The 20658-nt window shown below is 43.9% G+C and overlaps 1 protein-coding gene across 1 annotated transcript in view; it reads left to right on the forward strand.

The window, feature by feature from the left end:
• Positions 1-19457, forward strand: part of RUNX3 (RUNX family transcription factor 3) — a 110753-nt gene extending 91296 nt beyond the window's left edge. Inside the window, exon 5 of the mRNA XM_070949598.1 lies at positions 18934-19457. Within this exon, the coding sequence (XP_070805699.1) occupies positions 18934-19457 (524 nt within the window). The remainder of the gene's footprint in view (positions 1-18933) is intronic.
• The last annotated feature ends 1201 nt before the right edge of the window (positions 19458-20658 follow it).

A 20658-nucleotide genomic window follows, 5' to 3' on the forward strand; every position in this document is an offset into this window, starting at 1 on the left:
TTTAAAAAAAAAATAACACCATAGGAACTTTGATGCTTTCGGGGCTTGATTGATTTCTTGGCAGGCATTTCATTACCTAACCAGGTAACATCTTCAAATGCTATTTTACCCAGTTGGGTAATCGCATAAAACCTGTTGTTGGCTAACGAGATAAAACGGGACCTACTTTAAAGCACAACAGTAGATTAAAACTCTTCTGCTTTTAGTTTTTTTTCCTCCCAGTTCTCATTCCATGTTGATGCACAAGAATTTGCAATGAAATTTCTTCCAAATTTCGGTGAACTTCTCAAGGGCAGAATGTATTGCGTTGCCCTGATGTAATGCTAAGATGGCCAAGAATGCATGCGAAGATCTCATTTCATCACATGCTCATCTCTTGAGTCATCTGCAGCCTCCGTGGCTTCCCATACTTCTGTTCCAACTTGCATCAAGAGGTAATGCGAGTTCTTTCGGATTGAGAAATAATACAGGTAGTCCTCGACTTACGACAACAATTGAGCCCAAATTTTCTGTCGTTAAGTGAGACATTTTCTAAGTGTCTCACTTCTAATTTTTTGCTCCATTTATGACCTTTCCTTACTCGGTTGTTAAGTGAATCCCTGCAGTTGATAAGTTAATTACCCAGTTGCTAAGTGAATCTGGCTTCCCCATTGACGTTGCTTGTCAGGAGGTCGCAAAAGCGGATCCCATGACCTCCCGCTTATGACTGCAACTGTCATAAATATGGACCAGTTGCCGAGCATCCAAATTTTAATCATATGACCATGAGGATGCTGCAATGGTTGTAAGTGTGAAAAATGGCCAGAGGTCACTTTTTTCAGGGATGTTGTAACTTAGAACAGTCACTAAACGAACTGTTGTAAATTGAGGACAACCTGTACTGAATATTGCTATTAGGATGTGGAATAGAAACAGAGGTGGGTTTCAGCAGGTTCTGACCAGTTCTGGAGAACCAGTAGCGGAAATTTTGAGTAGTTCAGAGAACCGGTAGTAAAAATACTGACTGGCCCCGCCCCCATCTATTCTCTGCCTCCCAAGTCCCAGCTGCTCGGGAGGAAATGGGGATTTTGCAGTATCCTTCCCCTGGAGTGGGGAGGGAATGGAGATTTTACAGTATTCTTCCCCTGGAGTGGGGTGGGAATGGATATTCTACAGTATCCTTCCCCTGGAGTGGGGTGGGAATGGAGATTTTACAGTATTCTTCCCCTGGAGTGGGGTGGGAATGGATATTCTACAGTATCCTTCCCCTGGAGTGGGGAGGGAATGGAGATTTTACAGTATTCTTCCCCTGGAGTGGGGTGGGAATGGATATTCTACAGTATCCTTCCCCTGGAGTGGGGTGGGAATGGAGATTTTACAGTATCCTTCCAAGTGATAGGTTTCAAAATTTTTTACTACTGGTTCTGTGAGCGTGGCTTGGTGGGCATGGCAGGGAAAGGATACTGTAAAATCTCCATTCCCACCCCAGTCTAGGGGAAAGATACTGCAAAATCCCCATTTCCTCCCAATCAGCTGGGACTTGGGAGGCAGAGAATAGATAGGGGCGGGGCCAGTCAGAATTTTTACTACCGGTTCGCCAAACTACTCAAAATTTCCGCTACCGGTTCTCCAGAACTGGTCAGAACCTGCTGAAACCCATCTCTGGTGTGGCCCATTTAGCAGTCCATTAAACAATACACACAAATTTAACTTTAATTTGTTATGCTCCTGGGGGTGGAAAGCAGGTTAGTGAAGGGATGTGGCTGCCTTGTGTGTGTGTGTGTGGGGGGGGTGTTGAGGGACTTCTGTTTGTGTGTGTGTGTCTCCCTCCCTCCCTCCGTCCTCTCTCTCTTTCTCTCTGGAGGCTGGGGTTCATTTTTGGCCTCCTCGGCTTCCAGAAGGCAGGTGGGGGCCGGCAGGTAGGTGGGGTGATGTGGGCGGAGCAGTCTCATGGTTCCGCGCGGGCCGGATTAATGGCTTTGGTGGGCCATATTCGGCCCGCGGGCCGTAGTTTGAGGACCCCTGGTCCAAGTGTTCTGTTTTGCTTGATGGATTCATATCCTATCTTTCCTCCAAGAACTTAAATGGCATTCCTAGCACTAATTTGTTTTTTCCTACAACAACAACTTTGCAAGGCTGGTTAAACTGACTCATCCTCGCGTTGAAACTCTGCCGAGGATAGATTTGAATGCAGGCCTTCCCAGTGTAAATCCAGAGCCTTAACCACTCTGCTCTGCTGTTCTGTTGCTTGGACTAAAATATTCAGGTCCATTTTCCAACCTTCTGTTAATTTGCAAGTTTTATTTTTCTCTCCCACATCAAATGGGCATTCTACAGCCAATGAATAGCCTGAGGCCTCATCCGGCAATTTTTGATTCCCCCTGTCTCACGTTTTTTTAATTCCCTCTAAAGCCGTTATGAATTTCTGTGTTTCTGCAATCCTTGAGGTTGTCTCAAACAGATTCCTTCCCCCTTCAGCATTGGGTTGTGCTGTTTAACTACAGCAGGCGTGACACTCGGAGAATTGTGTTTGCTAAGGGTATTCCTCAGCACGGGCAGCTAGCACAGATAAATAAACAGAAAGTCAGAACTAGCTTTAACACCGTATTTCAGTTCAACGGGTTTCCTTCCCTTTCCTTCCGCTAACGGAGTTGGGATTGCAACCCAACCCTGGGAGCTGAAGTGACAGACTGATGGCTTTAACTGCTGGGCCATTCATTGGAAAACTCCATTGGGTTATTGAGGAATTTGCAAGTTATTGTAAGAGTGCTGATTCTCGACATCCATTTCCCTCTTCCCTCCAGCTGCGAAGGAAGCTTCATTCCAGTTGGGGAGCCCTGCTGGCAAAACAGATTTCAAAAGTTGCCCTCTGGAAAATCAGCAGAGCTTCCCTTTAGTGGCTGCGCATTCTTCTTTTCATCACATTCTCACCTTGGAAGCATCAGAAAGATGTTCTAGTGTAGGGGTCTCCAAAGTTGCCAACTTTAAGACTCGTGGACTTCAACTCCCAGAATCCCTAGCATGGCTAGCTGGGTAATTCTGGGAGTTGAAATCCACGAGTCTTAAAGTGGCCAAGTTTGGAGGTCCCTGGCCTAGTGCAATCCCACGCCAAGCATAAAACCAGGAGAGCTGTTGGCCTTTCAAGACTTCCTCTCCAATTTTCAGACCTATAAGCACAGTCTTGGAATTTTGAATGCATGTTCGGAGGGCTGCGGTGGCCAGGGTCTCTTCATTTGCAAAAGGGCCACGTAGGCATGAATGCTCAGAAAATCCAAAAAGGTCCTTTGATACCCAGGGCACTAAGTGGGAACCTAGACTTCACATTTGGCTAACAGATTGAGCAGACAGGTAGACATAGATCAGCTGATCACAGGTGCATGGGTCATTTGATTTCAGGTACACAAATTACGTAGGTTACTTTCGATTTTAAATACTTTACAAAGGTTGGTCTGTGTAGGTAATAGAATAACAGAATTGAAAGAGAACTTAGAAGTCTTCTAGTCCAACCCCCTGCCTAGGCAGGAAACCCTACACCACTTCAGATAAATGGTTATCCAACATCTTCTTAAAAACTTCCAGTGTTGGAGCATTCACAACTTCTGCAGGCAAGTCGTTCCACTGGTTAATTGTTCTCACTGTCAGGAAATTTCTCCTTAGTTCTAAGTTGCTTCTCTCCTTGATTAGTTTCCATTCATTGCTTCTTGTCCTGCCTTCAGGTGCTTTGGAGAATAGGTTGACCCCCTCTTCTTTGTGGCAGCCCTTAGATTTTGGAACACTGGTAAATTCGTGTATGCCCATTTTCTGCAGATCGGCAGTCTCCACCTCTCTTTTGGTCTCCCTTCCTCTCTTTTTTGAATGATATATACACATCCATCCTGATCACAACCATTCTTGATGACTATGTGTGTTTACATATTGGGGAAATAGGTGTTCTGAAGCAAGCAGGCATTATTTTAATTATTTCAAATGGGCAGCTTATGAGTCAAAGGCAATCAAATGCAATTTCGGGATATTAACTAAAATTTAGAGTATCTTCAGATGCGATGTTGTTGCTGTGATTATTTATAAAGTCTCTACAATGTTCTGAGTGATGCGTGGATATTAAAAGATTAAGCTAATCCCTGCCCACAGGCTGGCAATATAATAGGCACAAAACAAAAAAATGGAAAGAAGCAGAAAAAGGAAAGGTCTTGAAAGACTTACTTATTGCTTGAGAGAGAGAGAGAGAGGAAAGAATCTTATCGTATACCAAGTAGTGTCTGTAATTTTTGTAAACACTCTGATTAAAAGCCATCTTTATTTATACAACAAGCTGATGAATCGGGTGAAATCTTTTTAAATGATTGTATTTAATCAATTGAAGATTGCATCTGGGGTGGGAAGTCAGATTTATCCTGGAGGAAGATTATAGAAAACAGAAGAGCAGAAAAGAGCTTTGGGAGGGAAAAACCAGAAGGAAAGGAAGAAGGGAAGTCAGCATAAACATTTATGCATGGGTGTTAAATCTCTCTCCTGTTTATCATGTCAGTCAATGTAACTTAGTCCAGAAAAGCAGACAGCTATTTTAGGAATGTATGAATGGCTGGCTCTGATCTGAATCATTGTCTCATAGAGGAATATTTGGGGACTTGCACAAATATTTCTATCTGAGAAAGGAGTGATGGAAGCTTAGAAGGAATGCAGGTAATTTCTCTCTGGTAACCAAAGGGGTCTGCTAAAACATTGTTTTTGTTCCTTGATGCCAGTGAGGTTGCTTCTGATTGCTCATATGTGCAGTCTTGATCTAGAACTGCAAGACATGGAGGTCCGTGGCCCAGATAGCCCCTCTGCTATGGTATTTCCAGGTGGTCCATTATGCATCGCCCCAAATGTGTATGTTTGAATATATTGAACTCCAATACTAAAACATATCAACAGCCGATAATATAATAAACCATGGAAATTGCAGTGATGGTATACCAGTGGTGAAGCAGTTTGGAAAGCAGTGCAGTGCGGAATTCCTGTTTGGTGGTGCTGAGAATGGGGAGCCCCCCAAAGCACTGGCATGATATTAGCCAGGGCAGTGACCTCTGGTTCAACACGCATTCTTCACTTCCCAGCTCCCTGATCCAAAGTGTTGCCATTTCCGTTGATAGATTGGGTCAAAAAAAAAACAAAAAAAAAAAAAACGCAGCTTGTGCCGGTGCCATACTTGCTCTCACAATGGCTAAATTCTTACTTCTAAATGAGTGTATTCAGTTAAGGCAGCAGCTGGTGCGATTTCCAGAAGAAAATAAACATTTCCTTCAAATATTTTGATTGGCAGCAAGACAAGCTAAATACTTGCCCTCCAAATTGCCAAGAAAGAAATACAGGAATGCGCAAAATCCAGAAATATAAATCGGGCCATAGTAAATTTTTCAGAAGGAAGCAATAAACGTCTGTGGCTTTTTTTTTTTTTTAAAAAAAAACCCTGTTATGATTGAACTGGTAGATTTTGCTCATGGTTTAGGTTGGGTTAGGTAGGAGGATGGGGCAGGACGGAAGAGAGTTGGTCATCTCCAGCTGCGAATGGAATGAAAAACCAGAAAAAGAGTAGCTGCAAAGAGACTTTATCCTTCAGGCAAGACCCACCATGAAGAATGAAAAAGTGGGATCAGGCAATAATAGATCGTAACAGAATAACAGAGTTGGAAGGGATCTCGGAGGTCTTCTTGTCCAACCCCCTACTCAAGCAGGGAACCCCATACCCATGATGGCGAACCTATGGCATGCATGGCCAAAATGGCACGTGGAGCCATGTCACCTGGCACTTGTAGTCTTGCCCGTTCCACTTCCCAGTTTCTGGCACATGTGCACGCAATATCAGCTGGCATTTGTGCGTGCGGCAGTGCCGGAAACGGAAGAGCTGGTCTTCCATTTTCCTGCATGATAATGCACGCTGGCCAGCCGATTGTTGCACACAAATGTGTGCCAGAAATCTGGAAGACTAACTTCCGGAGTGCACCGGAAACCAAACGTTCATTTTTGGGCACACGCATGCATCCTGGGCAGCTCCTCTTCTGGGTTGTGGCCCAGATGAGAGCGTGCATGCGGGTTCCCTTTTCAGCACTCGATGCTGAAAAGGTTCACCATCACTGCCCTATACCATTTTAGACAAATGGTCGTCCAGTCCTGTCTTGAAAGCCTCCAGTGTTGGAGCACCCACAATTTCTGGAGGCAAGTTGTTCCACTGGTCAATTGTTCTCACTGTCAGGAAATTTCTCCTTGATTAATTTCCATCCATTGCTTCTTGTCTTGCCTCCTGGTGCTTTGGAAAATAGGTTGATCCCCTCTTTCTTTCTGGCAGCCCCTCAAATATTGGAACCCTGCAATCATGTAACCCCTCATTCTTCTTTTCACTAGACTGGCCATGCCCAGTTCCTGCGACCGTTCTTCCTATGTTTATAAGATTGAAGCCACCCCCTGAAAAGGACCATGTCAATCTGGATGTTGTCCCTGAAATGGGTTGCTTCTTTCCTGCCTTGCATTGGTCTTCTCAGAGGTATCTGGTTGGCCACAGAGAGACAACGAACTGGACAGGACAGCTATGAAAAGATTTGATTTGGAGATTTCACGCTCTACAGCAGGGGTCTCCAACCTTGGCAACTTTAAAATTTGTGGACCTCAACTCCCAGAATTCCTCAGCTGGCAAAGCTGGCAAAGCAAAGCAAAGCTGGCTGAGGAACTCTGGGAGTTGAAGTCCACAAGTCTTAAAGTTGCCAAGGTTGGAGACCCCTGCTCTAAAGCTATCCATTCAACTCTCTGGATCAAACCAGCTTTTCAATTTGGACCAAGCACTGAGAACAAATCACACTATCACACTATCTCTGAGTCGGTCAGAGTACTCGGAAGAGGTTTGGCTCAAGTGGGAAATGGATTTGAAAATTGATTTACGAAATCAAATCAATGCCATAGTTTGATCCGATCATTGTTCCATACTAAATCGTTGGCTTGAAAACAGATGAGAGTCCACTCACATATAGCTCTACCCCAAAGTGGGGTCCAGTTTATCAGGTACTGGAAAAGTTTAGTTTCTGTCGAACTCTCCTTTTTGATGTAACAATAGAGGAAAGCTATTAAAATGCAGGAGGATGGTAGGGGACAGGAAGGCCTGGAGGAACGTTGTCCATGGGGTCGCGATGGGTCGGACACGACCTCGCAACTAACAACAACATTAAAATGCAGAGGAAATATATTAATTGATTTTTTTTTATTTGATTTATATGCCACCCTTCTCCGGAGACTCAGGGCGGCTTACAATGTGCTCAGCAATAGCCTTCATCCTTTTGTATATGTATACAAAGTCAGCTTATTGCCCCCACAAACTGGGTCCTCAATTTACCTACCTTAGAAAGGATGGAAGGCTGAGTCAACCTTGAGCCTGGCAAGATTCGAACCTGCAGTAATTGCAGGCAGCTGTCTTAATAACCAGCTTAATAACAGGGTGCCTTAGACTACTGTACTACCAAGGCTCTACCAAGGCTTTAATGTAAGTTATAGTCAAATGAAAATAAAACCCAGCTTTTTGTAGTTCTGCTCTGTTCAGACTCCCAGTTTTTGCCCACGTTTGATCACTTCTAGTCCTCCTTTCAACGTCTGGAGTAACTTCATGCCTGAAAGAGTTGGGTCCTTCTGATGAAAGCATTAAGCCTAGGCCAAAGGCTCTTTTTGTGACTTTCCATACAGGCAGTCCTTGACTTACAACCATTCATTGAGCGATCATTCGAAGATACAACGGCACTGAAAAAAAGTGACGTAGGACTGTTTTTCACACTTACGATTCTTGCAGCAGATTCGAATGCTTGGCAACTGGCTCATATTTATGACCATTGCATTGCCATGTCTTGGATTCATGTGATCAGCTTTGGCAACCTCCTGACAAGCGAAGTCAGTGAGGAAGCCAGATTCACTTAACAGCCGTGTTACTAATTTAACACCTGCAGTGATTCACTTAACAACTGGGGCAAGAAAGATCATAAAGTAGGGCAAAATTCACTTAACAACTGTCTCGCAACAGAACAACAGAAATATTGGGTTCTTTTGTGGTCCTAAGTCGAGGACTACCTGTACTATAGTTAGTAAACCTCTGCTAACCCAAAGCCCATTTCAATATAGAAAGGGCTACCTCCCATAATTATAATGCAGAGAGAGAGAGAGGGAGGGAGGGAGGGAGGGAGAGAGGGAGGGAGGGAGGGAGAGAGAGGGAGGGAGGGAGGGAGGGAGGGAGAGGGAGGGAGGGAGAGAGAGAGGGAGGGAGGGAGGAGAGAGGGAGAGGGAGGGAGGGAGGAAGAGAGAGAGGGAGGGAGGGAGGGAGAGGGAGGGAGGGAGGGAGGGAGAGAGGGAGAGGGAGGGAGGGAGGGAGGGAGGGAGAGGGAGGGAGGGAGGGAGAGGGAGGGAGGGAGGGAGGGAGAGAGGGAGAGGGAGGGAGGGAGGGAGAGAGAGAAGAGAGAGAGAGAGAGATAGAGGGAGGGAGGGAGGGAGGGAAGGAGGGAGAGAAATGCGTCTTTCTCCATTAATGGCTTATAACACCTTCATAACATCACCCAACCATTGTTGAAATGATATAAATCTGTCCTCATTCCTGTTTTTCTTACATAACAACAGTTAGTTGGATAACTCTAGAAGACGCCTTTAAAGTCACCAGAATGGAAATGACCGCAGTGCAGGTAGTCCTTGACATATGACCACAATTGAGCCCAAAGTTTCATGTTGCTAATGTGAGAAATTTAAGTGAGTTATGTTCCACTTTACAACTTTTCTTGCCATATTTGTTTGTTTGTTTTTTGAAAAGTTTTTCAGCTTTATTTCTTATACACATAACATAAAAGGCACATTTTCTTATACGTAATTAATCCTACATATACATGTTTTCCTTAAAGAAAGCATTAAAATAAGGCATTTTAATTACATTCAGAGTTGCTCTTCTACCCTTTCTTTTCCCCTCATTTCACAACAACCCTTCTTCTTCTTCTCCTCTTTCCCTTCCCTCCCTCCTCTCCTACTTTCTCCTTCCTCCTCTCCTACCTCATCCTACTTCCCCTTCCTTTCCCCCACTCCTCTCTTCTTTTCCCCCTTCTCACCTTCTCTCCTACTCATGTCCCCTACCCTTCCTTCCTCTCCTTTTCCCTTCCTTCCCTTCCTCTCCCTCCCTCTCCTCTTCCTACCCTCTACTCCTCTCTCCTTTCTATTTTCTTTGCTGTGGAATATTCTCCTTGTTTGGTATCGGAGCAACTCCTGTATTCTAATAGTATATACTTTCTTTCAATTTCTTGTCAGATTTATTCTATCTATCATTATTATCATCATAATTGTACATTTATTCTTATTATCTTCTTTCTCTTGCCCCCCTCCCATCCCCCTTTTTCATTTACTCTGGTGTCATCTGGGTTTCTATTTCTTTTTTATCCTCTCCCTCGTTTAACTTTCTATTATCTAAATCATTTATCTATCCTCTTATCTTCATATTTCTTTTCTAACCATATATAAAATCTTCCCCATGTCTTGAAATAACACTGATTCCTCTTTATCTCTTATTCTTAAAGTTAATCTGTTCATTTCCGCACAGTCTAAAATCTTTTTTTTATTACTTCACCTTCTGACGGAATTTTCTCTCTCTTCCAATTTTGTGCAAATACAATTCTTGCTGCTGTTATTATATGTATAGTTAAATACACATCTTGCCACATTTGTTAAGTGAATCAGCGCAGTTGTGAAGTTAACGGAGATAGTCAACGGGGAGGTCTGGCTTCCCGTTGACTTTGCTTGTCGAAAGGTTGCTAAAGGTGATCATGTGACCCTGGGACACGGCAGCCGTCATAAATATGAACCAGTGGTCAAGCATCAAGGAGAGAAGCAAGCTAGAACTAAGGAGAAATTTCCTGACAGTTAAAACAATTGGTCAGTGGAGCGACTTGCCTCCAGAAGTTGTGAATGCTCCAACACTGGAAGTTTTTTTTTTTTTTAATTGAAAAAGTTTTATTAGAGAAAAAAACACAGTTTTCCCACAACCCTCCCACCCAACCCCCCCTCCCCCTCCCCGACTTCCCAGAGCAGAACACAAGGTATTTCTATTAACTTTTAACAATAAACTAAATTGCTTAACCAACCATTAAACTAACACCCTCTAAAAAATAATTCTTAACCCCCCATAGATAAAATCCTGTTTCTTAGATATAATACTTCTAATATCACTCATGTAGCGCTTATACAATTAAAGATTCATTCATAAGCTATTTGATATTTTTTAGTCTGATACTTATTTTGAATATAATCAATCCATCTTCTCCAGTCCTGTATATATCTTTCTTGTGTATGATCCTTCAAATATGCTGAAATTTTAGCCATTTCAGCTAAATTGGTTACTTTCAATATCCAAGCATCAATAGTAAAACACTGGAAGTTTTTAAGAAGAGGTTGGATAACCATTTGTCCTGAAATGGTGTCGGGCTTCCTAACTGAACGGGGTTGGACTAGAAGACCTCCAAGGTCCCTTCCTCTGTTATTCTGTTTTCCGAATGTAAATCATCATACATTTACATGATTTAAATCACCAGTGACCTTGGGGATGTTGCAACAGTCGTAACTGTGAAAAACGGTCAGAAGCCACTTTTTTCCAGTGCTGTTGTAACTTCGAACCATCCTTAAACGAACTGTTGTAAGTCAAGGACCACCTGTATATCCACCAATGCTCACCCAGGATTTCCACTCCCCCGCCCCCTTTCAGTGTGCAATCCCACAGCAAAACCTGGTTAAAATCTCCAGCCCCAAACATCTGGATTCTGTAAACGTAGACGGAACAACTTCAAGCTGTTCTTGTTAGGTTTTGCTTGCTTGTTTTGCCTCTTTGCTTGTTTCTCTTCCACGGGCTTTTTCTGGGTTTGCTGATTTGATGCCACATTTTCATTTTAATCAATGGAATCCTTATCTTTCTGGGGTGGCGGGAAGCATGGCGGTATCGTTCTGCATGCACCCAATCAAGGCAAAGGCAACCTGTTCGGGTAAATGAAAGAACCTTTGCCAATTGCAAAAGGGAGCTCTGGTGGCTCAGCAGACTAATTAACATCCACTTACATCTGCTGCCTGCAGTTACTGTAAGTTCGAGTCTCGCCAAGGCTCAAGGTTGACTCAGCCTTCCATCCTTTCTAAGGTAGGTAAATTGAGGACCCAGTTGTGGGGGCAATAAGCTGACTTTGTATAAATATACAAAAGAATGAAGGCTATTGCTTAGCGCATTGTAAGCCGCCCTGAGTCTCCGGAGAAGGTCGGCATATAAATCAAATAATAATAAAAAAAATTGCAACAGAGGGCTATCTATGCTCGTCTTGGCTTCCAGGCCTTTTTGCTCGGCTGAGCATCGGCCAAAAACTTTATGAATGAGCTGAGCCGACTTTTTTTTTCTTCTTCTTCTTTTTTTTTAAGTTCCGATGCACGCAACACGAGGAACAAATTATGTTTTCTCCCTGATAATATCTTGTTTATGTATTATTAGCCCATGGTCAGATGATGATGAGATGAAGGGTTTGTTGGGGGTTTTTTTTGTTTTTTTTTTTGTCTTTCTAAAGAAGTCTGCAGACACAGTCAGGGTGTTCTGATTTTGCTTCGCTGTTTAATTATGTTTAAGGAGGGAGGGAACTTTACTAATCTCTTACCTAAGAGTAAAGCCCACGGCATCCAGGGGAACACATCCAGAAAGACACCTGATAGGATGGTGATGCATAAATGGTAATTTCTCCAAATGTACCATAGAAAGAAAAAAAGGTTCTCCAGAGAGGGGGGGGAGGGAGGGAGGAGAGAGAGATAAAGAGAAAGAGAGATAGAAAGAGAGAGGGAGGGAGAGAGAGAGAAAGAGAGTGGGAGGGAGAGAGAGAAAGAGAGGGAGAGAAAGAGAGAGAGAAAGAGAAGGAGAGAAACAAAGAGAGAGAGAAAGAGAGAGAGAGAGAAAGAGAAAGAAAGAGAGAGAAAGAAAGAGAGAGAAAGAGAGGAGAGAGGGGGGAGGGAGAGAGATAAAGAGAAAGAGATAGAAAGAGAGGGAGGGAGAGAGAAGGAGAGAGAGAAAGAGAAAGAGAAAGAGAGAGGGAGGGAGAGAGAGAAAGAGAGGGAGAGAAAGAGAGAGAAAGAGAGAGAGAGAGAGAGGGAGGGAGAGAATGAGAGAGAGAGGGAGGGAGGGAGGAGGGAGGAGAGAGAGAGAGATGAGGTGTACCATATATGTCTGGTATAACCTCAGACACAAATAACACACAGACACACACACCAGGGGTGGGTTCTACTTCCTGTACCTTTACTACCGGTTCGCAATGGGATCGCAACGCGCGCCACACTTCTGTGCATGCGCAGATTGTCTATGAGGACATCCGGGTGGGTGGGTGGAGCCTCTAGCCGGTTTTACTACCAGTTCACAAGAACCGGACCGAACCGGGGGCAACCCACCACACACACACACACACACACACACACACACACACACACACACACGTATCAGTAGTGGAATTCAAATTTTTTTACTACTGGTTCTGTGAGCGTGGCTTGGTGGGCGTGGGTGTGGCATGGTGGGCATGGCATGGTGGGTGTGGCAGGGGAAGAACACTGCAAAAACTCCTTTCCCTCCCCACTTCTGGGGAAAGGATATTGCAAAATCCCCATTCTCTCCCCACTCCTGGGGCCAGCCAGAGGTGGTATTTGCCGGTTCTCCGAACTACTCAACATTTCCGCTACCGGTTCTCCAGAACCTGTCAGAACCTGCTGAATTTCACCCCTGATGTGTATATTGTGCTAGTTGTTCCTGACTCTAGGGGGCGGTGCTCATCTCCGTTTCAAAGCCGAAGAGCCAGCGCTGTCCGAAGACGTCTCTGTGGTCATGTGACCGGCATGACTCAACGCCAAAGGCGCACAGAACGCTGTTATCTTCCCACCAAAGGTGGTCCCTATTTTTCTACTTGCATTTTTTACGTGCTTTCGAACTGCTAGGTTGGCAGAAGCTGGGACAAGTAACGGGAGCTCACCTCATTACACGGCACTAGGGATTCGAACCGCTGAACTGCCAATTTTTTGATCGACAAACTCAGTGTCTTAGCCACTGAGCCACTGAGTCCCTTAGACATATATACTGCCCCATAATGCTTTCCAGCCCAATCTGGGCAGTTTACAATGTCCGCATATTTCCCTCAACAATCTGAGACCTCATTTTACTTGCCTGAACCAAACATGCTCAGGATTGAACTCCTGGCTGTGGGCAGAGTTTTAGACAGCAATACAGGTAGCCCTTGACTTATGACCACAATTGAGCCCAAAATTTGTGTCGCTAAACAAGACAGTTGCTAAATGAATTTTGCCCCATTTTATGGCCTTTCTTGCCACGGTTGTTAAGCGAATCAGTGCAGTTCTTAAGTTAGCAACACATATCCATAAAATAGATGTGTTTAGACCTTTGATCGGGTTTTTTAAAAAAGTTTTGGACAAACATTTAAAACAGGGCAAATATCTCTGGCCATTCTTTGCAATGGTAGTCCTGAATTATGTGAATTTTTTTAAACAGAAGAAAGAGAGTAGACCTGAGTGAGGCAGGCTAAGACAGTGCCTGAGGCTTTGGGTGCAATAGACAGATCAAGGTAAACCCCAGTTCCATCCCACTGTCTATGCTGAGGTAAAATACCTGCTGACTTTTAGATATTTTGGGGCTCCCTTATCCGGCATCTCTTCTCATCCCTGGGGTCAACGAGGAGCTAAATTCTAAAATATCTGGAAGGTATCATGTTGCGTGTCCTGTTCTAATTTTCCCTGAGGGGGTGAAAAATCCCGTGTGGTTCTACCAATCTTATAAACAATCGTATCAAATGGATTATACAACCCACTAATCCCCAAACGATGCTTTACATGACCCAATGCCTGAGTTATCATAAGATAAGTTCAAAGAAATAAACCAAATTACAAGTAGTTCTCGACTTAGGACGGGTCACTAAATGACCATTCTAAGTTAAGACAGACTCTATCTATCTATCTATCTATCTATCTATCTATCTATCTATCTATCTATCTATCTATCTATCTCTCTATCTATCTATCTATCCATCTATCCATCTATCCATCTATCCATCTATCCATCTATCCATCTATCTAATTTATATGCTGCCCATCTCACTCTGCAAAATGACTCTGGGCGGATTACAATTAAAACCATAAAAATAAAAATATTTAAAACACTAGATACAAAGATGAGAAACACAGTCGTAACTGTGTGTCATCGCATTTATTTCTCTCAACAATCTGAGACCTCATTTTACTTGCCTGAACCAAACATGCTCAGGATTGAACTCCTGGCTGTGGGCCAGGTTTTAGACAGCAATACAGGTAGTCCTTGACATATAACCAGTTTGGTAACCAGCTCACAGTTACAAGCAGTTATAGCATTGCACAATCATGTGCTCATGTTTTGCCTTTTTTTTTTTTTTTTTTTTTGCCATTTTCTAGCAAAAACTGCCCGTTGGATAAGCTGGATTCAAATTTATGACCACATGATTCGCTTAACTACCATGATGACTCACTTAACGATGGTTGTAAAAAACATCGTCAAATTTAGGCCAGTCATGTGGTGACTCAATTTATGACCAAAATTCCAGGCTCAGTTATGGTTGTTAGTCAAAAGCGACTTGTATGACTTGGTGCAGGGGTGAAATGCTCCCGGTTCAGACCAGATTGCCCAATCCGGTAGCGGTGGTGGCGGGTGGTTCGGAGAACCGGTAGCAAAAATCCCTGTGCGTGCCCCCCACCCCACCATGCCCAACTGAGCTGCACGATCATCAGAGGCTTTTTTTTTTTTTACTTTTAAAAGCATTTTTTCTATAACCTCTTCCGACGAAAAAATGCTTGTAAAAGTTATGAAAAAAAGCCTCTGATGATTGCGTGGCTCAGCTGGGATCGTCAGAGACTTTTCAAAGCATTTTTTTCTGCAACCTCTTGGCCGAAGAGATGGTAAAAAAATGCTTTGAAAAGTCTCTGACGATCCCAGCTGAGTTGCCTGATCGTCAGAGACTTTTCAAAGCATTAAAAAAAATGCTTTGAAAAGTTAAAAAAAAAAAATTGGCCACGCCCACCCAGTCACATTACACCCCCCCACCAAGCCACGCCCACTGAACCGGTAGTAACAAATTTTACATTTCACCCCTGACTTGGTGTCTATGGAGATTCTCGGTCATTCAGGTCACGGTTGTCCCAAAGGTGCTTTTTCAAGAGGCAACTGGACTTTCTGATTTTTCTTTGAAGATGTTTCGCTTCCCATCCAAGAAGCTTCTTCAGCTCTGTTTGAATGGATGACTTAGCCGTGATGGCCTTGTTTGGACTGCTTGCTAAACTATACATAGTGCAGGTAGATGCAGGTAGACAAGGGCTTACGACCAAAATTTCTGTTGTTAAGTGAGACATTTGTTAAGTGAGTTTGGTCTCATTTTATGATCTTTCTTGCCACATTTCTTGAGTGAATCACGGCAGTTACTAAGTTAGTAAGACAGTTGTTAAATGAATCTGGCTCCTCCATTGACTTTGTTTGTCAAAACGTCGCAAAAGGGGATCAGGTGACCTCAGGACACGGCAACGGTCATAAATATGAACCTGTTGCCAAGCATCTCAATTTTGATCACATGATCATGGGGATACTGCAAAGGTCATAACCGTGAAAAGCAGTCATAAATCACTTTTTCTCAGTGCCATTGTAACTTTGAACCAGGGATGGATTCTACTTACCTTTACTACCAGTTTGCAATGGGAGTGCATGCGTGTTCTTGCTTCACTCGCGCCCGCACACTTCTGCACATGCGCAGATCATCAATTATGACGTCCGGGCGGATGGGCGGAGCTTCCCACCGCTTTTACTACTGGTTCGCAAGAACCAGACAGAACCGGGAGCAACCCACCACTGCTTTGAACAGTCGCTAAATGAAATGTTATAAGTCAAGGACTACCTGAATATCAAAATAGTCAAGATGACATCTGCAATTACATAATAGAAGCCACTATAGAAGTTGGCCAAAGTCCACGTTTGTTGACCCCACTATGTCGCAGGAACCCAGCATGTTGTGCGGCCAGTCCAACAGCAGCAACTCAGGGTTAGTTAGTGCTTAGTAACTACAGTAAGGACTAGCAACTTGGTCATTCCTTGACGGAGCCTGAGTGGCACAGCAGACTAACGCTACTGTTAAAAGGTAGTATTTAGCTTCCAGCTGCCTGCAATTACTGCGAGTTCGAATCTCCCCAGGCTCAAGGTTGACTCAGCCTTCCATCCTTTCTAAGGTAGGTAAAATGAGGACCCGGTTTGTGGGGGCAATAAACTGACTTTGTATAAAATATACAAAAGGATGAAGGCTGTTGCTTAACGCATTGTAAGCCGCCCTGAGTCTCCGGAGAAGGGCGGCATATAAATCAAAAATAAAATAAAATAAAAAATAAAAAAAATAAAAAGTACTTGCATGTGAAACGCCATGATTTTACAATCTTACTTCGGCTTTCCTTACAAACGCCTTACTTCGGTGTTACAGGCATGCAACGATAACAAATGTGAGAACTTAGGGGGATTGTGTAGGAATTTTTCACCAGCAGCGAAATAAAACAAATAAAAGGCTATGCTCTTAATTTGTAAATTACTTTGGCAATTCTGAGAAGGAGAGCTGCTTGGAGCCCCGTTTTCCTTTTCTATTTTTTTTTTTTTTCAAACCCATAGAGGAGAGAGGTGTACTTTCGGCATTTTGCATAACTCGCCTCCCTTTGCTTTGTTATGCTAGTAATTAGCAGATTTCCACTGTTGCTTTTATATTCTCAATGGGCAGCCCCGTGCCAAGCCTGGCAAGCTCCAACCCATAAAATCTGGCCTCTCCACTCCAGAAACTTTTTTTGGGGGGGGGAATGCATTAGAGAGGACGAGAAAAGGGGAAATGCGCCCTAAGCACTGAGCTTTTCGTTTGAATTTGCTCTTTGTGGAATATTATTTATGGCCATGTGAAACATAATGAAGGAAGGTGAGCCCTCCCCTCCGCTCCATTCGGAGTGGCTGGGTAGCACATGGCGCCTGCTTGCCGTTTATCTCAAGATATTCATCTTCTGAAGTTCTCACAGCCAGTGTCGCCTAGAATACGTTGGCACGATCCAGCGAGAACATGAATGAATCAGCGCAAACTCTCAGGCATGCTTTGGGCTTGGAATAGGACCGGAGAGACGAGAATGAGCAGAGTTGGGCACAAGTAGGTGGGCAGCAAAGGTGGGCAGCTTAGCCAGTGCTGGGATTCAACCAGTTCGCACCAGTTTGGGAGAACCGGTTGTTAACTCTCTGAGCAGTTTGGCAAACTGGTTGTTGGAAGGAATCATTAGGGCAGAGAACCGGTTGTTAAATTACATGAATCCCACCAACTGAGCTTAGCTAGAAAACGATCTGAAACTGCTGCTTACTACAGGGAAGGAATGTTTTCAGGGGAAACGGGAAACGAAAATTATACCGTCGGCTGGGATCCAGGTGAAGGGTTGCCCGAGTACCTGAGATACGAAGCACTGGGTTTTTTTTTTTGTTTTTGTTTTTTTGCCTCTGAGGAAAATAATTGTTGGAACGTGTTGGGTGCAACACATTAAGACTTTCTTCCCAAGCCTCCATTTGAGATCTAATTTTCGTTTCATTTTTGCTTTAAAAAAAAAAAATGTTTTAAAAGACCCAAGGGCCAAACAAGAAGTAATTTTCTTCAGAGCCATAGCTGGATTTCCAAATGTCTCCAAATAATTGGTTAAATCTCATTTTCTGCCTACCGTAGAAGAGACAGAAGGAAAGAGGGAGGGGAAAAAATGGGTTAAGGTTGAAGGAAGAGTCTGTAATAGAATGGTAGAACGTGTAGAAAAATCTTTGATTGGGTTCCAAGCATCTCCAAGGGCAGACAAAAAAAACCCCAAAACAAAACATCTTGGATCTGGATTATTTATTTCCTTGCTTACTTAAGATATTTCTTTTACATGGAAATATTGGAAAATTCCTTGTGTCTAGTCAGAGAATTGGTCTGTTGACTTTAATAATCTATCTGGAAGTGCCTGGGATTAATGACGTAAAATGATGAACAGGGTTGAAACTTGCAGTACAATTTATAAAAGCCACTCCAGATCATAGATTGATTTGAAAAATTGCAGTGACAATGGTGGAACTAGAGAAGCAAAATCAAGAGAAGAAGAAAACAATTTCAGTTGCATTTTACAGTTCCTTTGAGGAATTCAACCATCAGCCTAGATCAGTGTTTCTCAACCTTGGCCACCTGAAAATGTGTGGACTTCAACTCCCAGAATCCCCCAGCCAGCAGAGTTGGCTGGGGAATTCTGGGTGTTGAAGTCCATGCATCTTCAGGTGGCCAAGGTTGAGAAACACTGGCCTAGACGGAAAGGATTTTCAGAATTTATTTGGATAAATTTGGAGGAACCAGCCACCGATTATCCCCATACACAAAAGTATTTTTAAAAAACCTGAAAAGCCCTTTGGGATTCATTATTACAAGCACAGTTAGTCCTCGACTTATGACACAATTGAGCCCAAAATTTCTGTTGCTAAGTGAGACATTTGTTAAGTGAGTTTTTGCCCCATTTTACGAACTTTCTTGGGGAAAAAAACTGTTCTTGTGTCTAGTTGTTCTGGTGTGCCGTACTCTATAGTCGTTTTGAAGTTGAAGCAATTTATGTCCAGGATGCGAGGGGTCTGTAAATATTTTCCCAGCCCTCTTTTTGACTCGTGCAGTATACAGGTCCTCCATGGAAGGCAGGTTGGTAGCCATGGTTTTTTCTGCAGCTCTAATTATCCTCTGAAGTCTGTGTCTGTCTTGTTGGGTTGCAGAGCCAAATACATGCTTGACAAAATAAATAAATAAAAATAAATCCAAAATAACAGCTTCTCCTGTTCTCTCTCCCCTTCTCTCTTTCCAAAATTAGGAACCTCTGAACTCAGTCCGTTCTCCGACCCACGGCAGTTTGACCGGTCCTTCTCTGCTCTACCAGGCCTCACCGAGACCCGGTTTCCAGACCCAAGAATGCATTACCCTGGGGCCATGCCTGCGGCCTTCCCTTACACAGCGACGCCATCCGCCACAGGAATCGGTGGCCTCAGTATGACCAGCATGCCAACGGCCACTAGATTCCACCACACCTACCTTCCCCCACCGTACCCCAGCTCCACCCAAAACCAGAGTGGACCCTTCCAGACCAATCCCTCCCCTTACCACTTGTACTACGGTGCCTCCTCCGGGTCGTACCAGTTCTCCATGGTGGCAGGTGGAGAGCGCTCACCAACCCGGATGCTGCCATCTTGTCCGAGTGCCACGGCAGGAAACAACTTGCTCAACCCCAGTCTCACCAGTCAAGCTGATGGCGTGGAAGCAGACGGTAGCCATAGTAACTCACCGACAACCATGACAACAACCGGGAGGATGGACGAAGCTGTCTGGCGGCCATATTGAAAAAGCACTGAAGGCCAAGCCATGTTCTTCACAAATTGGTGGTTCAAAGGAGAAAAGAACCAAAAAGAGCTGCAACTGGCGATCCTGTCCACTCCATCCCCAAAGTGGCCTTGGCATCCCAAATGAGATCGTCCTTGTCCAAAACATAAGATAATAAGAAATGAAACAAACACAGGAAGGCTAGAGATAGCATGAATTTGGATACATTTCAAAACAAATCTTCATAGGCTCTTCTCGACAAATGGCCTTCGGCAGCCTTTCCCCAATTTGGGACATCCAGATGGATTGGGACTACTTGGAGTTGTTACCTGCAAACGCCTTGGTGGCTCTCGGCCACGAAAGACTGTCTGTTGCGTCCAGAACAGGCAAAAGTATGGGTAGAAAAGAAATACTCTACTCTGTTGTAGCAAAATGGCCAAACACAAAAAACTCTTTGGTTCAGCCTGTCCAACTTGGTGTCTCCCAGATAGGTCAGATAATACCTTCCAGTATCCCCAGCCAGCTTGGAGATTATGGGAGGTGTAATCCAAACACATCCAGAGAGCACCTGGTTAGAGAAGGTTGTCCTTGGCAATCATCTCAAAGGCCAAGCAGTGTTTCAAATGAATGGATGGATGGATGGATGGATGAATGCATGACGAATCAAAGGATCTTGATATTAGTCCCTTGAAGAATGGAGCTGATGACAGAGGTCTATGAATCCAGGTCAGACTGGAGTTAGGATCAGAATGTTTCCCTGTTTTGCACTGCACACACTTTCTCCTCTCTAAGAGGACGTAAGAGCAAAATTGATCAGGGCAGGAGACAAAGTTTGGTGGCAGAATGGGAATCCAACGGATCCTATCCACAGAACACGTGAAAAAATTCTGCTCTTTCAGTCCCGTGAAAAAATACACCAACTGTGATTTCCTTCCCTGGGACTTGGGTCAGAATTCTCTTTCTGAATTTGAGCTGAAGCATTTTGGATGTCCCGCTTGTTCCCATTCAGATGTTGAGGTGGCTTTTTTTTTTTTTAAACCCGCATTCTGATATCCCCAGGTAAAGATGGCCAGATGAGAAGTCTGGAGTCTCCAGGAGCCTGGATAGCTCTGCAGACAAGGCACTGTAATTTAACACCAGCTGTCTGCAATTAAAGTAAGTTCGAATCTCGCCAGGCTCAAGGTCGACTCAGCCTTCCATCCTTTCTAAGGTAGGTAAATTG

Source organism: Pituophis catenifer, unplaced genomic scaffold (assembly GCF_029215685.1).
Source record: "Pituophis catenifer annectens isolate HBS135680 unplaced genomic scaffold, rPitCat1.0.hap2 SCAF_9, whole genome shotgun sequence".
In the NCBI taxonomy this organism is placed as follows: Eukaryota; Metazoa; Chordata; class Lepidosauria; order Squamata; family Colubridae; genus Pituophis; species Pituophis catenifer.